This window comes from Natrix helvetica (assembly GCF_964273705.1).
Source record: "Natrix helvetica genome assembly, chromosome: 2".
NCBI lineage: Eukaryota > Metazoa > Chordata > Lepidosauria > Squamata > Natricidae > Natrix > Natrix helvetica.
The window spans coordinates 201,529,406-201,549,015 of NC_138552.1; the positions used below are offsets into that span (position 1 = coordinate 201,529,406).

The 19,610-nt window shown below is 43.1% G+C and overlaps 1 protein-coding gene across 1 annotated transcript in view; it reads left to right on the forward strand.

The window, feature by feature from the left end:
- HECA (hdc homolog, cell cycle regulator) overlaps window positions 1–11,761 on the forward strand; it is a 36,955-nt gene extending 25,194 nt beyond the window's left edge. The window contains exons 3-4 of the mRNA XM_081943500.1: window positions 9,668–9,822; window positions 10,910–11,761. Of these exons, the coding sequence (XP_081799626.1) occupies window positions 9,668–9,822; window positions 10,910–11,074 (320 nt within the window). The 3' untranslated portion in view covers window positions 11,075–11,761. The remainder of the gene's footprint in view (window positions 1–9,667; window positions 9,823–10,909) is intronic.
- The last annotated feature ends 7,849 nt before the right edge of the window (window positions 11,762–19,610 follow it).

Sequence of the window (19,610 nt, forward strand, 5' to 3'; positions counted from 1 at the left end):
GTGACAGCCGTGGCTAGGGGGGCGTTTCACCAGGTTCGCCTGGTGCGCCAACTGCGTCCCCTACTGGACCGGGCCGCCCTTCGCACAGTCACCCATGCGCTTGTGACGTCCCGGCTGGACTACTGTAATGCTCTCTACATGGGGCTCCCCTTGAGATGCACCCGAAGGCTGCAGTTGGTCCAGAATGCGGCCGCGCGGGCAGTTTTGGGAGCCGCTAGGTACTCCCATGTAACACCTCTCCTGCGCGGGCTGCACTGGCTACCTGTGGCTTTTCGGGTGCGTTTCAAGGTGCTGATTATCATCTTTAAAGCGCTCCATGGCACAGGACCTAGGTATTTGCGGGATCGCATCCTGCCCCATACATCCCTTTGGCCAATCCGCTCACACAGAGAGGGACTCCTCCGGGTGCCGTCCACTAGGCTGTGCCAGCGGGCGACGCCCAGGGGAAGGGCCTTCTCTGTGATGGGCCCGACCCTCTGGAATGACCTTCCCCCCGATATCAGAACAACTACAGATCTCCGCTCCTTCCGCACGAAGCTAAAAACCCACCTGTTCAATTTAGCCGGCCTGGCCTAATTCCAGCTTCCCACCCCAAGCCTGGGTTGGTTTTAGGTCGTGTTTTAATTTTTAACAATTTGTACAGGGCTTTAGGTTTAATCTGGTTTTAAGGATATTTATTATGTATATGTTTTTTTAATGTGGTTCCTTTACACCGCCCCGAGTCTCTTCGGGGAGAGGGGGTGGTCTATAAATCAAATAAACTTAAACTTAAACCAATAGAACCATATCAACTCTTGTACATTTTTAGAGTATTAAATTGATTACAACTAAGTTAGTGATACTGTATATTTATTAAAAACGCCTTTTTAATCTTTCAAACGACTATTTGAAAGATTTTATAAACAACACATCTGCAGCAGTTGTTTTTACAGAGAGTCCTTGACTTATTTGGACTAGAATTTCTGTCCGTAAACAAGGCAGTTTTCCAGTAGAGTGGAGGGAGGGGTCACTGAAGGGTTATTACAGCCTGATTGGTCCATTTGACTGAGAGAAAACTTCTTAGCCTTCGGCTTCTCCCGTTGGCTCCCAGTTTCCTCTCAGTCAAGAAGGTCCTCAGACTATTGTTTGGTTCCCAGTGATTGTGAGTACTAAATAGAGCAGTATTTGGACAATTGGATATTCCAAATTGAAAGAAATTATAGAATAGAAGGAGCTGTGCCCAGCGGGAATTTTTTGCTGTCCCAGATAAGCAGGGAGAGGCGCTTAGAGCATTCTCCTCTCCTACCTATTTCTCCATTCTGGGCCTTTCCTTCCCCCGGCTGATTCCTGGTGTCTCGGGCGTGCCGGGGGGCTTACAGCTCCCAACTCCTCCCCCGACGACCCATTTATCTAAGCCGCAGCGCCGGCGGCCTTTTTTGCCGCGCGTGAAGACCGGCAAGCCCCTAACTCGGCCGCGTCGCCTTTTCCGGGTCGGCGGTGCTCTCGGCGGCGGCGCGAGCGCAAGACCGGAGCACCAGCGGCTCCTGCCGGGCGTGAAGACCGGCGGTGAATCGCACAGAGCTGCGATCGACAATAGCGGGTCGACTAGCCGTCGGAACGGCTGGGGAGGCAAGCGGCGGCGCGCGCGCGCCATTTTAGCGGCCGCCTGAAGAGAAACGGCCGCAAAACAAGCCGGCGGCCATTTTGAACACGTGGCGAACGGGCCTAACGCAGGGGCACCACAGGCCCAAGCTGAGCGTCTCCACACCAGCGCCGGGCTCAAAGGCTGCAAAACACCCCAAATCAGCTAAAGCACCTTCTTCTGAACACGTGAGTGGGGCGATGGCAGCGCGTTCCGAAACCGCTCAAACCGCGACCACCCAGGCCCCAGAGGAGAAGTCAGGCCCCACGGCCCCGGCCAGGCCTCGAGCTGCTAGGCCTACTGCTGAGGATAGACCCTCCAGAGCTCTGCAAAGGGACGAGCTTAGGCGCTCCAGAGCTATTGAGAAAGCCATTTAGAGGGCAGAGAAGAAGAAGGCCAGGGATCCCAGACCTAGATCTAGATCCCCCAGATCTGAGGCTCCTTGTCATTCCCCTTCTGTCAACAGGGGGTTCAGCCCTTCTTCTCCCTCTTCCTCTTCATCCAGATCAGTTAGGAGTGAAGGACGGGGGGCTTCACCCCCACCCCCAACTTCCCCTGGGACAGGGGGCTTGGATAGAAATGACCCATTAGAGGGCCCCTCTGCAGGCTCCTCCCGGGGTAGGAGGTCTCACAGGGATTCGATCCCCCATGACTATGATTCTGAATGGGATGAGAAGGATCTAGAACACCTCCCTGAAAATCTTAAAAGATTAATCTCTGCAGCCATTTCCAAGGGAATAGCTCAAAGGGACATACCTTCCCGGCATAGTAGGATTACTCCTTTCAGCAGGGCCAGGTCTAGAACTTCTTCTCCTTCCCTCATGAGCGAGGTCTCCTCTAGGGAGGAGGCCCGTCGTCAAGACGACTGGGGTTTCTCTGAGGAAGAGGATGCGGCCACTGATCAGCCCACCTCTTCCAACTTATTCATCCAGGCCATGTTTAAGCCCCTACTGAAGAAGGCTAGGAGAACCACCAAGGTGGGCACGGGGGACCCCACAGTGCCCCCGCCCAGAGATCCGGACATGGTGATGTTTTCAAACACGGCCACCAATAAAGAGGAGATCCCTGCCCCTCCACTGTTCTTGGAGGTAGCCACCAGTCAGTGGGCTAGGCCTTCAAATTTTTCTCCCCCTGGCAGCAATGACAGGCGGGCTTATAACATGGAAAAGACCTTCCTACAGGCCATCCAATTACCGGCCATAGATCAACCGATAGCTGCCCTGGTCTCATCTTCCCCGGTGGTCTCGGGGGATGCCGCAGATAAGCTTAAGCCGGAGGATAAAAGGGCGGAGCTCACCTTGCGGAAAAATTACAAGGCTTCCGCATGGGCAATGCGGGTGGCGGCCGCCGCCTCGTATTTTAATCGCACGACCGTTATGTGGCTCCGCCAACTCCAGGATCGTATCCCGATCCAGGATGATCGCATCCATCAGGATTTAACTAAAATTATGGCGGCCTGCCAGTATTCGGCCGACGCAACCCTGGATGCGATGCGATTCGGCTCCAGCGCCTTAGCTACCTCTGTGGCCACACGTCGGCTCCTTTGGCTTAGAAATTGGCAGATCGATAATAAAGCCAAATGGGATTTAATAGCTGCCCCCTTTGCGGGTCCCAATCTGTTTGGGTCTGCTCTAGACCCGATCTTGGTGGAGAATAAAGACAAGAAAAAGGTGATGCCCACCTCCACCAAGAAGGCCGAAACACGTAGTCACCCGTATCGCAGGCCTTCCTTCAGGACTTATGACAGGGACCAGGAGCCCCGGTTCCAGCAGTACAGACAGGATAGGCAGTACAACAGGCAGGGTTTTCAGGACCGCCCCAGGTACCAGTCCCAATCCAAATGGCCCTTTCGCGGGGGGGGGGCGCCCCTTCCCTAGAGGGAAATGACTCGAACCCGAGTCATCCCATAGGCGGCCGTCTGACACTGTATGCGGACAAGTGGGACCAGATCACATCAGACGGGTGGGTCCGAGCGACCATTCGCCACGGCCTAAGACTAGAGTTCCTCTCCTACCCTCCGAGACGCTTCAGAACATTCTCCCCATCCCGGGATCCGGAACGCCGTCGTCTCATGGACCTCGCCGTCTCACACCTTCTGGAAATCAGAGCGGTGGAGGTCGTTCCGGAGCCGGAGAGGGGGCGGGGCTACTATTCAAATCTCTTTGTAGTCCCGAAGGCCTCGGGGGGTTGGAGGGCGATTCTCGACCTGAAGCGCCTGAATCAGTATCTAGTTTACAGGCGCTTCAAGATGGCCTCCCTAAAGTCAATCCTGCAGGGCATTCGAAAGGGGGATTTCATGGCCTCGGTAGATTTGACGGAGGCCTATCTCCATATCCCCATATTCCGGGCTCACCGCCAATTCCTGCGATTCTCCCACAAAGGCCAACACTACCAGTACCGGGCTCTTCCATTCGGCCTGGCCTCGGCCCCACGGACGTTCACCAAGGTCCTGGCGGCCCTGGCTGCATACCTGAGATCCATTCTGGTGAGGCTCCAGTGCTACTTGGACGACGTCCTAGTGCAGGCAGGGTCCCTCCCCAGAGCCAAAGCAGACCTCCAGCTGACCATCCAATGGCTCCAGACACTAGGTTTCTCAGTAAACTTTCCCAAGAGTCATCTATCCCCATCCAGACAGATTCTGCATCTAGGGACAGTAATAGATTCCGAGTCAGGGAGGGTTCGCCTGTCCCCAGACCGCCTGACCAGTCTGAGACAATTGATCACGTCCATCAGGACAAAAAGGTCCGTTTCCACCCTGACCTTGTCCCGACTCCTGGGGAAGATGGTATCCTGCATAGGGATAGTTCCCTGGGCCCGTCTACATCTGCGTCCCCTCCAGTGGGCCTTGATACCAGCCCAAAGGAAAATGTTGAGCAACTCTCTACGACCGCTTCGCTTAACGCCAGAAGTGAGAGGCTCGCCCAAGTGGTGGATGTCCCCGGCATTGCGACAGGGGGCCTCAATTTGGGAGCCAGAGAGAGTACAAGTCACGACGGACGCGAGCCTTTACGGCTGGGGGGCCGTGATGGGGTCCGACATGGCCCAGGGACGTTGGACTGCCTCGGACCTCAGACACAATATAAATTGGCTCGAACTCAAGGCCGCGAGACTGGCCCTCCGGACTTTCCACCGCCAACTGCAGGGGCGACACGTCCTCCTGCTTACGGACAATGTAGCGACGAAAGCTCATGTCAACCGTCAAGGGGGGACTCACTCACGAGCCCTGTGGCGGGAGGCGCAGACATTATGCCTATGGGCGGAGAGACACTTGGCCTCAATTACGGCGGAACATATTTCGGGGGAGTCCAACCACCAGGCAGACTGGTTGAGCCGGGCGACTCTGGACAACGGCGAGTGGCAGCTGGACCCAGAGTTATTTCGGAAGATTTGCCTCAGATTCGGCAACCCCCTTGTAGACCTGTTTGCCTCCCCCGGCAACGCACAACTGCCGAGATTTTTCACCAGATTCAAGACTCCAGCAGCAGAAGGAGCGGATGCTCTCAGAACCCGGTGGCCTCCGGGTCTCCTCTACGCCTTCCCCCTCCATTCCCCTCATTCCCAGAACCATTCGGAAGGTAGTCACAGAGAGGGCTCACGTCATTCTATTAGCCCCATATTGGCCGAGGAGACCATGGTTCGCAGACCTGGTCCAGCTCTCGGTCACGGACCCCTGGAGGATTCCGCCAGAAGAGGTAGTCCTGTGTCAGGGGGTCTTAATTCACCCAGAGCCGCAGTGGCTGCATCTGACCGCGTGGCTCTTGAAAGGGGATTACTGAAAGGGAGGAAGTTGTCATCTGGGGTCATAGCTACCTTGGAGGCAGCTAGGAGACCGTCCACAATTAGAATCTATAACGCCACCTGGTTGGCCTTCGCGAAGTGGTGTAGCCCCAGGGGGGTGGATCCAGCTAGGGCCACGGTTCCAGACGTTCTAGAGTTTCTCCAAAAAGGATTAGAGGACGGGTTGTCCCATAATACACTCAGGCGACAGGTAGCGGCCCTATCCACTATATTGGGAAGAGAGGGCTCCTCTACCCTCTCTCGCTCTCCATTGGTGAAGAGGTTCCTTAAAGGGGCGGCCAACATCCGTCCGCCTCCCGTTCATAGGTTCCCTACATGGGATCTTACCCTCGTCCTGAAGGCGCTGACGGGTTCTCCCTTTGAACCGCTCAGATCGGTTCACATGCGTCTCCTCTCGCTGAAGGTAGTATTTTTAGTGGCCATTACATCGGCCAGGCATATTTCTGAATTGGGGGCCCTTTCTGTACGAAGTGACCTTTGTATGATTCACCAGGACAGGGTGGTTCTGCGCTTGGATCCTTCGTTCATCCCGAAGGTTAACACCCTGTTTCACAGGGCCCAGGAAATTGTCCTACCGAATTTTTGCCCCAATCCAACAAGGGAGAGAGAACAGGCGTGGCATCGGTTGGATGTACGCAGGGCCCTCCGTATTTATCTAAAACGGACGGAGGGCATTCGTAGGACCGAGGCGCTGTTTGTCTCGTTTCACCCGAGTTCCTTAGGTAAAAAGGTCTCGTCTTCAACTATTGGGAGGTGGATCAGGTTGGCCATTGTTGAGGCTTACGGAGCCTCGGGTAAATCCCCCCCTTCGGGGATTACGGCTCACTCCACTCGTAGTGCGGCCTCCTCAGCGGCCTGGGCCACAAGGGCACCCTTCGAGGACATCTGTCGCGCGGCCACCTGGGCCTCCCCTACTCCCTTCATAAAACACTACCGCCTGGACACTTATGCCTCGGCTGAGGCGTCCTTCGGGCGGAGGGTGCTCCAGCGGGTGGCGGCCGATCCTCCCCCTGGGACCCAGTCTCCCCTCCCTGGGACGTAGCGTGGGTATGTCCCTTCAGTGACCCCTCCCTCCACTCTACTGGAAAAAGAACGTTGGTCTTACCTGAACGTTTTTTTCGGGAGAGTGGAGGGAGGGGTCACTTTCCCGCCCTAGGTAGATAGACAGGGTCCGGGAGGGGTAGAATCGGGTGGCCCTGGGCGGCTTTCCCTTGTCTTCTTACATCATGCAGACGCTGACCGTGACATCGTGGAAACTGGGAGCCAACGGGAGAAGCCGAAGGCTAAGAAGTTTTCTCTCAGTCAAATGGACCAATCAGGCTGTAATAACCCTTCAGTGACCCTTCCCTCCACTCTCCCGAAAAAAACGTTCAGGTAAGACCAACGTTCTTTCTTAAGTCAGTTGCTTCCAATTTTATGATCTTTTGTGTGACAGTTGTGATTCACAGCAGTTGTTAAATGAATCATATGATTGCTAAGTGAATTTGGCTTCCTCCATTAACTGCAGCTGGGAAGGTCACAAATGGTGACCTAAAGACCTTCAGACACTGCAATGGCCATAAATACATGTGGGTTGCAAAACTCCCAAATTTTGATCGTGTGACCATTGGGATGCTGCAGTAGTCACAAGTGTGAGCGTTGGTCATAAGTCACTTTTTTTCATTGCCATTGTAACTTTGAATGGTTGCCAAACGAATGATTGTAAATCAGGGATTTTCCATATTTCCTGCTTTCATTTTATTTAATTTTTGCTTAATTATGGAAATTGGGGCTTCTGGGTATTTATAGGCTTTAGTTCCCAAATGCATATTCCTAGAGAGTCCTTTTAAAATTCCCATTTGAACACAATTTGATGCTTTCTGAACTGCAAAAATCTGGGAAATAGAATTGAAGTGTTACCCTCTAGTGATAATTTGACCACTTGCTATCCAGATTTGGCAGCCCTATCACTTTTCAGTAGAATTTAAAGAAGCCATTCTGATCACTCTTAAACCTGAGAAATTTAATCTTAAAAGCATAATAATTTAATCTAAAATCATAAAAATAATGATACCTGAGAAAATTTCCCAAAATAATTACAAATGCTGTATGTATACTGTACAAATACAGATAGTCTTCGACTTACGACCACAATTGAGCCCAAAATTTCTATTGCTGAGTGAGAAATTTGTTAAGTGAGTTTTGCTCCATTTTACAACTTTTCTTGCCACATTTGTTAAGTGAATCACTGCAGTTGTTAACACAGTTATTAAGTAAATCTGGCTTCCCCATTGAAGGGGGAAGGACACAAAAGATGATCACATGACCCCCGGGACACTGCAAACGTAATAAATGTGAGTCAGTTGTCAAGCATTCAATCCCGTGACCATGGGGCTGCCACAATGGTTGTAAGTGTGAAAATGGTCCTAAGTCACTTTTTTCAGTGCCGTTGTAACTTTGAATGGTCACTAAGTGAACTGTTGTGAGGGCCACTTGTACATAAATTTATAAACATATAAATTTGTATATATACAAATAAGGTGGCGGGGAGGAGTCTGTAAACTTGTTTCTCATCTTACCTAGCAGGGAGAGAAGTAAAAATTGCAGAAGTGGGAATAGATGAAGGACTGGAATATAGTCATGCTAAATGTTTATGACAGGTAGGTGATCCCAGCTGTTGGGCAGAGGAGAGAGATATCTAATTCCCTTATCAGGTACTTATAAATCAGTTTGAATACTACAGAAATATTATAGGCTCACTTTGCGTTGTCCTTCCATGCAATTCCTGCCTCCATTCCATACCTGGTAATTTCTATAGCTCCCTTGATTTGGATGTCACATGAAATTTGGTTGAGAATAAATTGTGTTAAAGAATAAGAAGTTTAAAGAGTTTTGAAAATTAGCTTTGAGATTAGTATTTACTATTGCTTACTCAATAAACATAATTATTGTAAGTTAAAAATGGATGAGATGATTTATAAATGAGAGGAAATGATAATGACCTTGTTCTTAGTCATCCTTTAAGGATTAGAATAATGTGTTTGACCTCACACAATATTAAGCTCAAACCAAACCAAATATACAATACAGATATACATTTGTGTGTTTTATTGGTTTGTAAACTTTGACACATTAGATGTGAAGTGTGATTTAGTCCAATAATAACTAAACAAACTGCAGTATGGATTAGCACCATATAAGATCCAGATAAGTACCTGCATTGGGCTAGCTAATATCCATCTTTGATGAGAAGTTATTTCACATTTTCTAGTATTTTTTCCAGGTGAAAACTGCATGAAATGGGGAGTTTCTCCTAAACAAGGAAGTTTGTTTTTCCATATCGTATATTATGAGATAAGCACAATTGCTATAGTATAATTCTACCTTCCTGCTTTCACACTGGAATCTTTTCTATATTTATGCAGAGTGCGCAAGTGTATTCATGTAGCAATTTGAACCCTTTCCTGAAACTGAGTTATAACAGAGACTTTGTGGTTTGAAAAAGCCTGTATTTCTTGTTGAGAAGAATCTGCTTTTCCTGACTTCTTCTTTGCATAAAGAGTTTGTGTGATATATTATTTTGCCAAAAAAGATAATCATATATGACTTTTATTCATATGTATAAATACTGTAGACGTTTATGAAATAATAACTGGAAGGAAATCAAATATATAGAGACACCTAATTAACTTGTGGGTTCTACTTTTGCTTTGCACATGGAGAAAAATCTTATGAATTTACAGTAGCAGAGAGCCCATCCTCCCCTCTGAAGCATGTGATATGCAGCTGAGAGTAACTCTGTAATACAATAGTAATTCTCTACAGTTATTTGTTAAGCTTCTTAGTTGAACTGAAAATTGGAATTCTTGTCTTGTTCATTCTGATATGAGAAATTAGCTACTCATACTGATCATGGGTTAGCTTTAATATAGTTGATTTGTAGTTTAATTAAAAATCAATTTTGAATTTTTAAAGACTAAACTTTACAACCTAAAGTCCAACCTCTCTGTTTAGAAGCTAACTAATACAGATTGACTGCCAGCATTAGTTTAAACTAGTAATGAAATAATAATTTGCATTTGAAGTTAGGAATGTAATTCTGAATAAAATAGACTTTCCTCTTTAATAGTATTTTGACAGAAGGTGACTAGAAACATAATGTTTGCTGAATGCTTCATTTCTTGCATTTTCTAATTAAAACGCTATTCACAATTCTGTTAATATATGGTACATTTGATATATTCTGTTTTTACACATCTCTCTCCACAGGAAGGCTTATGCACCTATATGCTGTTTGTGTAGACTGTTTAGAAGGGGTTCATAAAATTATCTGCATAAAGTGCAAATCTCGGTGGGATGGAAGCTGGCATCAGCTGGGGACCATGTATACTTATGACATTCTAGCAGCCTCTCCTTGTTGTCAGGTTAGTATTATGAAAGAGTTCACATTTTAGTAAATTATGTTCCACGGTCTTGGCAAGCCTCCAGGATATAGTGATAGCTGTCTAGACACTATTTCATGGATGAGGATACATTCATGACTCTCTGGTGGATGCTGCTTCTCTTCCAAAAGCACATATCTCTTCCAGCAGTACCGATCAGGCAAGCAATTAGATCCACATAGATAGAGTTCAGGCTAACTACTTTATTGTGTTCTGCCTATAATACAAGAATCTCCCTAGATTGCTTGCTTTCCTTTGGGAACAAATAGATAAGGCTCTGTGAGGCTTGGGGGGGGGGGAGGAAGGAGTCAGCCCTGGATGTCTTCTAGCTGTGCAATGATTCAAAGCTAATTCTCTGCTTGAACTTTCGCTCTACCTGGCTGAGCATTTTCTTTCAATACTGGCTCCCATTCACAGTGATGATGAGAGGCCCATGTGACTATCAGAGCACTGCAGCTAATGATTAAGAAGAATTTATGTGTTTGTTGTCTGTGTTCTGTACATCTTCATTAAAGAGCATGTCATGTAGAATTGCATCTACACATAGAGAAGATAGCACTTGTAATTATCTCAGTGTGCATTGAAATAAAGATGAAGCCTGGTGGTGCAGTGCTGTTCCATCTCCTGGAAATGCCCTCCTAGAGGAAGAGTTTCAATACTTCGGGGTCATATTGGCCAGATGTTAAGATAAAATGAATCAAAAGCACCAAACCCTCCTAGATTTAATCCTTGCCTTTCATTTTTGTCTGATATACCTAGAGATGAAATCTATGCATCCAATGTAGGCATTGTAAAATCAATCCTCTCTAGGTAACCATTCATTTTTTAAAATCTACATTAATAGCTGATTCTACAGACACAAGAGATTGATGTTCCGAATTTATTATTCAGGCAAGCTTTCCCAAGTACAAGCTGTAGTAGGAATTGGCCCATCAGGCTATAATCACAAGGCATATTCAGTAAGAATAAAACAAATAGAAGCATGATAGGGTTTGATGGACGATGGAAGCCAATTATGAGATTTTTGAAATTCTGTTCTCTTTTTCTCTGTCTCTCTCCTCTATTATAGGCTCGACTGAACTGTAAACACTGTGGGAAACCTGTTATAGATGTACGTATTGGGATGCAGTATTTCTCAGAATACAGCAACGTTCAGCAGTGTCCACACTGTGGAAATTTGGACTATCATTTTGTGAAGCCATTTTCCTCATTTAAAGTTCTGGAGGCTTATTGACAAAAGCTTTGCCATAGTAATAGCTATTTTATGAGTATTGTTCCATTTATTTTACATATCTTTTATAAGATCTGCTCTGTGAAGGGGAGGGGGGCTTTTTTTCTAATTGAAAGGAAAGTACAGCAAGCTTTGCGTGGTTATGTACATGTGTTCCTGTGTAGATGTGTGTCATTCAGACAGAGGTCCTCTTGCCATGATTTCAGTGAAGGCTGGAGATGCAGCACCATCTTTTTTTCTCTCTCTATCATATTATCCTAGCTCTTTTCCAGATGTGTTGGGATCACACTGCCTGGGTATTCTGAAAAAAAATGTTCCATCACATCTGGGAAATTGTCTATATTCACCCTGGTTGGAGAGAAAATTCCATTCTATTTGTCCCCTTTATTGTTAAATGAACAGTGACTTCAAGTTTCTTGTAGGTTGGAGAGATGAACAGATTTTCATAAACATGTAGAAGAAAGAAAATTGTAGGTCTGCCCAGATGAAGAGGGAAGTCCAGCATCATGGGAGAAGAGTTCTGCTAATAGATAAGGTCAGTGGTGGGATTCAGCCAGTTCTCATTGGTTCAGGCGAACTGGTTGTTAAATTACTCACCCCTGTTATCAAAGTGGATCCTGGGCGCTGCACTGCAATGGAAAAACGGGCAACAGAGAGGCCAGCATGAGGGAAGAAGAAGGCCATTTTCCCTCTATCTTCTTCCTGCTCCTCCTACTTCTCTCGTGCTGGCCACTCTGTTGCCCATTTCTCCATTGCAGTGTAGTGCAGTGCCCAGGATCTACTTTGATAGTGGGTGGGTGATAATTTAGCAACCTGTTTGCCCAGGGTCATGTTGGCCGTTGCGGGAGGCTTATCCCACCTGTGTGGTGGAACTAGAGGATGGGGATGGGCCATGCCTCCCATGACAGTCAACCTGACCCTGGGGTGAATCAGTTGTTAAATTATTCGAATCCCACCATTGGATAAGGTTGTCCCTCAGTCTTCCGCTGTGCCCTGAAAATCAGTTCTGAGGAGTGAAGAGGCTGAACAGATTTTGAAGATATTGGGGAGAATAGAAAGTGGTTCTATGCTGAGCAGCACTCCCATTACTACTGCCTTTTCCCATGCACCCATGCATATATTTCAAGGCCTAATATAAGATATGAAAGAGGGAGGGGAGGTGTTACAAATAACATTAAATGCTTAATGTTAATCCACAGACTTCAGGTTTGTATGCAGATCCTATCTGTACATTTTAGATGAACTAAGAAAGGATACTGGGTAGTTGTACAGCCAGATTTTCAAAGACATTTTCCTTGTGTGTGCCTCTGTACATCCAATATCTTCATATTTTGCTCCTTCGTTGAATTTACATCATTCCTGGGAGCAAAATCAGGATTTGATAATATTAGTAGTGCTGGTTAATACAGTTCAAGTCTCTGTTTGTTGAGATAAACTTAACCATTGACAAATGAATGTAATACTATATCAAAAAGTGCACTGTTTAAAACTATTTTATTTTTGCATAGTGTCTTCCTGCGATATATATTTGATAATCATAGTTACTCTCACTGACAGATCATACTGTTTCCACTAACACTGTAATTCAAACAGTCAGGGAAATTTCTACAAAAAAACCCCTTGCATTTTAATAAGTTGTGTTATTTCAGCTTTTTTCAAGCATTTTAAAGTCACCTTAGAGTGTTCAGTAATACTGCAAAACCCATTACAAAATCTCTTATCAAGAGAGGTATCTGCAACTTATGTTGCAGATTTTTTCATTGTGATTAACCCTTGTCTCTTGGTACAGTTATAGTAAACTATGTTCAAACTAAATGAAGGATGATAGATTAGTGTGCCTACCTGTAAATTAATTTTCCTATAGGTTGAAATATTTAATAATTTCTTTACAGTATTTCAAAAGTGTTCTCTAAAACTGAATGTTGTTTATAGAACAGTTTTTATTAGTTGTTCACATATTATCAGGTAAAATTTCTGCAGAAATACTCCCAAGATTATATGTGCAGATATGGGCTGTGTATAAACAAACAAGGAATCAATTAAAAGACTTTAGCATACTTAAGGTTCATATAACAGTTCAAAAGAGCTGCTAAAGATCTTAGTAAATTAATGGCTTACACCAGGGGTAGTCAACCTTTTTATACCTACCGCCCACTTTTGTATCTCTGTTAGTAGTAAAATTTTCTAACCGCCCACCGGTTCCACAGTAATGGTGATTTATAAAGAAGGGAAGTCAATTAAATTTTAAAAAGGAAAGTGCTTCAGTATAGAACAAAACTCGTACCGCCCACCATGAAAGCTGGAACGCCCACTAGTGGGCGGAAGGGACCAGGTTAACTACCACTGGCTTACACTATCTTGTTGAATAACAGATCTTCATATTTTGAACCTCCCTGCTGTTTTGGATACATGTTATCATGTGAGGCGCATTATGCCCCATGACTTGTGGAATTCATTTTATGTCTTTTGAATCCTAGTTTGAATTAAGTCGTATTAAAAGAGGTTAAAACCCACTTTTTGGTACCTATTTTGAAATGGCACTTTTACTTAATTTTTAAAAACTTTTAATTTATGAGAAATTAAAAGTGAAATAATTGAAACCGAAGAAATTTAAGAACAAAATAATTGTTTTGTGATTATTGTTCTCTTATCAGTGTTGTAGTTACTTTATCTGTACATGTGCAATTTTTTTTTTTGTTAAAAGTGAATGTTCAGTCTTTTCGAATTGGTTTTTCAGCACAAATTGTTCAACATCAGAAACAAATGATCTACTTGAAAATGGAATGTTTTATTGAACTACAATTATAACATTATTTCCAAAGATGAGGAGGTAAATGTAATTTTTGTAGATCAGCACTAAGGAGCAAATGAGCTGTCACATCAGAAATTTGTGATAAGATTTTGCAATATCATTTTATTTTAGGTTTTTATGGATATTGCATGTGATAATTTGGAGTCTATTGCAATGATGTGATGGATCAGTGTGAGCAGTATAAACCTCTTTCCTTTTCCACAGTTGTTGTGAAATGTAGCAACAACAACATTCAGTTATTATTTGGATGACTATTCTAGGCTACTTAGCTCAAAACAGATCTGGGGGAAGAGGTAATGTAGGTGAGGGGAAGATTAGCTGCTCTTCAACATGATGCATCCTCCATCAAGTAGCCCTGAAAACAAAATTATACAGAGAGATAATTGCAATTTTTAAGTGCAGTTTTCTCTGCTTTGTTTCCAGTGTTGGGTCTGCAGATTTGGGAGTACTGGGTTTTCAGACCAACCGAAGAGTGTTATTTGGGGGAAGATTGTTCTAGTGTGTGTAAGCTCTTTGGAGTTTTGGTGGATCTAACCACTCCAAATTTTGTACTGGATAATAAACATTGTGCAGCAACAATAATCTATTGAAAAGAAAACGCTGCATTGGGATCATGGCAAGCATGAATGAAAAGACACTCATGCTTCAAAAGTACAATAAAATGGATATCCAATAATATGTGGTCTGATGAACTATGTTTTCTTTCAGCCCTGCAAGATTGTCAAACTGTTTTCATAGCTTGCATATGAATTTGAAATATTTGGAATCTTAATTTCCAAAAAACGTTTATTGATAACATTATTGTAATTATTCAAGAGAGGGGAACAGCAGTGAAGTATTTTACTTTTCAACTCAATTGGATTTTTCTATTGAGGCCTTTCTGATACTGTTTATTTTCTAATTTGCATGCCGTGTACAATTTAGCATTTGGTTTGGATTATAAATCATGTTGCTCTTTCCCGTCACCATGTAAAGATATGAACATTGGCAGTTGTATATATGTCATTGCCTGAGGCATAGATAGAATTCCTTCCTAATTGATACATTTGATTGACATTAAATTATACAGGAATGATAGAGGCCGTGAACTCATTTATGTGCATGCATTACCCACAACCTGCATGCGTAGAACACAATGTTATTACTGGGCAACATGTTTCATAAGGGCTATCACTACTCCTCTCTACTTTACTCAGTGTGGATTGACCAGGAACACTCATATCCATAGCCATCGATTTTTTTAGGTTAACAGGTAGTATTCATCAACTTTCTCATTCAAAATTTAAGGTGAGTTGTACAAAAAGCAGAGTAGCAGCATAGTAATCCAAATGCAAATCACAGATCTCAAGACCAAGAAAGATGTAAGGCAAATAAATGCTTTGTTTGCAGTTTAGAAAATGCATACTCTGTGTGTGTGTGTGTGTGTGTATGAGTGTATGAGAGATAGGAAGAGAATGGGAGAGAGAGAGATGGTTTCTTGTGCACCCCCCCCCTCTCTCTCTCTCTCTCTCACACACACACACACACACACACACAGGCAGATATTTAGTATCCTAAGTATTGAAGAAAATTGCCCCTAGGGAGCTTCATGTATTCATTGAAGCTGGCAGTATGAAATTTGGGTTCTATGGGATATATTGGCTATATTTTAGCATCTGCTCAAATTATGTCTCCACAAGTGCATGTTGTGTGTATGACCATTTTAAAAAAGGCATTTGCCGAATTGCAATTAATCTTAAATGATACAGGATCAAGACATTGAGAGAAAATTGAATGAATTGCAGAAAAAAAGGTGTTCACTTTCATTAGTGAAAATCATTTCTGGGCTGTTTACATGTTAAAATAAATCTTACAAATAAATATTTTCCCCATTAAAGAAAGCATATTAGAAATTCCTTAAAACCAACCTGATAATAGATTGATATTTATAGTGTATACAATATCTATTGGGGGTTAGCATCATCAGTACCCCCAAAAAATAAGGTTCTTGATATATGTGAATTTGAATTAATTTGACTTTCCTGATGATTGCATATAATACAATACCACATAAACTAGGGCTGTTGAAAGAGGAGCTTCAGAGTGTGTTAGACAGTGAACAGGGTAGCTTTCTTTGAAATGTTCAAGCAGCTGCATCTTTTTTTCTAAGTTCCCACAGTTGTTTTAGAAACTGGCACTTATGGTCTCCATGTGCATTTACGTAGACATTTCACTTTGCTGAGGTGTGCAATAGAGATGTATCCTGTACTGCATCTGGCAGAAATTTCTTTCCACAGCCGCTACCACCATAACATCTGTATTTCATCCGTGACTTGTTTTTCTTCTTAAACATTGGAAGGCCATGTTAAATTTTTTTGCTGTGTCCACATGATCTTAACCAAACTTGATAAAACTTTTTTTTTTCACCGTGGCATTTGCATTTGATAACACAATGCTAGCATTGTGGCAGTAAATTGTTCCATGTGGGTAACCACACCTCCACATATAAATAACAAAATTGAGATATTGACTGTTAATCCTGCATTTTCCCACCCTTCGTGAAGAAAAAGGACGTGTTCCTAAAGAAATCAGCAGAATAGTGTTACAATTCAGCTTGAAAGACTCTTTGATCACAAACACATACATTTTAAACTCCATTTAAAAACATTAAGTGCACCTGAGACATTATATGACTATGATGCTTATTTGATCATTTTAAGTGAGTAAATTACTGAAAATCAGATTTGAGGCAACAGGTGATTCTGTCAGTGTGCTCTTTTGCTAGGAAGACATGTAGCAAATTTAATTTTTTTCTGATTTACTTGTACGAGGTATTTCAAGGGCAAATTGTTGTGCGGTATCCAGCTTGCCCTGTTTGCGTTTGTCAGTAAAAGCCTTTTTTCCTCAAAAGGAAAAAAAAAAAGTTTCGGATTGCACTTTTGCAGGGGGAAAATATGTACATAACAAATGAATGTTGAAAAACAATTGTTTATGATGCCATTTTTGTGATGTTGAGTTTTGGGGTTGTGATTTATCTGTATTAAAATAATAAATTGTGGTGGATTATGTTTGTGGCTGTTTTAAACTAGTTCAGATAAAGATTCACACCGTTGTGTGTAGGAGGACTCTGCAAAGCATGCTGCAGAAGTATTTTTAAAGTAAGATAATAACAGAAATAACAGGAGGGTCTTTTTAGTGTCTATAATCACCATGAAAACGCAGGGCCCTGTTCTTACTTTAAGGTAAGATTCAGCACTAAGCAGAATCCAGAGTGGCTTTGTCAGCCAAAATTTACATTATGTCAGAAGGCCTGAGAAACCTTTGCAATATTGGTCAGTTTCAGAAAACTGGTAGGCTTTAGAGCAGAAGTGTCCAACTTAGGCAACTTGAAGACTTGTAGATTTCAACTCCAAGAATTTCCCAGCCAGCAAACTTTGTTTCAGTCGCACAAGAACTTCAGCAATGAATTATACAGCATCTGAAATTACCACATGGAATAGCTCATTCAGGAAGCCAAACAGCCAATACAATAGGTATGAAATAAGTTTCACCAATAACAGGTTTTACCCAGTCCTCCTACCATCCTTTGTTAATGGAACTCTGGCTTATCTCTGAAGAACAATTGAAAGAGCTTGCAAAAGAAAAAGCAGCATTTGATGGCATTCATCACTTTTTAAATAACTGGTTAATGTTTCACCCAAAAGAAGTTAGGTCTTCCCCCCCCAGTTTTTTCAGAGTGCAGTATTTGGGATAATATGTTTAACTGGAAGTGATGCAGCTTTCTATTAAATGATAAAGGGAAAATTATTATTTAAAGTTCAACAATAAGAACTCTGAATAGGGGTGGGCACTTCTTCACTGAATGCATTCAAATGGCATCATTGTGTCTTTGGATGTATGCTTTAATTTGCATTTTTTGAATTGAACAGGATTGAACTGAATGGTTACTTTTGATTCTGATTCTCTGATGTGACAAGATTCAAGAATCTGATTGTTTCAGGCACTTTATCTCATTAATAAAGCAATCTCTTTCATGACTTCAGCAGTTAATGCTGTTGCTAATTCTGAAGCATGTAGCCAATAAAATGAATATATATGCTTCTAGAAACAGCAATAAGAAAGCCCTTACAGCCATCACAAAACATGGTTGAGATTTGATTTCAAACTCTTAAATGAGTGCACACCAAAATTAAAAGGATTGGCGTACAAGGTTTGCTTCACCAGATTATCTCTTTGTGACTTTCTAGGACACAACCATGGATTGTTGTTCAACACCATGTCTGCATATGCATTAATTCATGAAATGGCTTTCTGTCCTTTTCAGAGAGCTTATGGTCCTTTTTAATCACCAATAATATAAGGGTTTTACTGGTGGATATCTGCAATCTGGTCCTCCATATCATTAGTTTGATATTAAAAATTAAATCAGATGTCTATGCCAAAGTCCCATTTTGTAGAATGTCTTTAATGCATGGTATTAGTCCCAAGGTATGTTTCTATCCAGTGAGACTGGTCTGGAAAGTCTTATTTTTGGATCCCCTTCTGTGCTAAAGGAGAATATACCATCTAGACATATTTGTTAGGAGCATTTAAGTGAAATCCATTTTGATCTCCGTCACTGGTATATCTAACCAGATATACCAGATATACCCGAACATGAAGCAGTCAAGAATGCATTGTTCTTAACCTGGGAATAAGCTCTTTCAGAAGAAACGTGCTGGGACACATTTCTTGACTGACATTGGGGTTTGAATGTGCCTCTTAATTTTTTGCTGAACTCAACCCCCTCAAAAAACAAATGAGACATCACTTGGCTCCCGAGATTCAAGTTACAAGACTTGCTTGCAAAAGTTGCGTCCTTTTTAAATAGGGTTCACTGTTTTGGTGGTCAGAACAGGCCACTATCTCCTGAAAGCAAGGTTTGGGCCACTAGCTCCTGAAAGCAAGGTAACAGCATTTTGGAGGAATAATCTTTGTTGATTTCTGTATCAGAGATTCAAAACAAATACAGGCACTTCTGTATAAAGAAGCATTCTACATTAATAGTGGGCCATTTTAAAAAGAAAACCACACATAAGCATGAATGCTGATGCTGGAAGGAAACTAGTGCAAAGCTTTGACTGCATAAAATTAATCAAGAAACAGTCTTGATTTAAATGGAAAGATGAATCTGTTGTCAGAGTTGTTCTATACATCTTTCTCTCATTCCTTTCTATATATCTTTCTCATTCCATTCCTAGGATAACTAAAATATTATCCAGCACCACCTTTTGATCAGCTGTTATCTATTTATACCGTGTTTCCCCGAAAATAAGAAAGGGTCTTATTTTCTTTTGACCCCCTAAATAAGCATTTGGCATTATTTTTGGGGAGATATTATTTTTGAGGTGCAAGAGGCAGCACGCATGGTCACCTCATGGCTGCTGCTGCATTGCAATATTTTTGGAAAGGGCTTATTTTCAGGGTAAGGCTCATTTTTAGTGCATGCGCTCAAAAGCCCGATTAGGCTTATTATCCGGGGAGGTCTTATTTTCAGGGAAACGGTATCATATAACTAAGGCTTCCAGGGTTTCCTTAGCAATAGCAAATTTTACATTATTTTCTCAAACATTTGTAAACAAGTTACAGGGAGTCCTTGATTTATAATAATTGAGCCCGCAATTTCAGTTGTAAAGCAGGTCACCACATGACCATCACATTTTATGACCTTTTTTGACATCTTTAAATGAGGATGGTAGTTACGAAGCA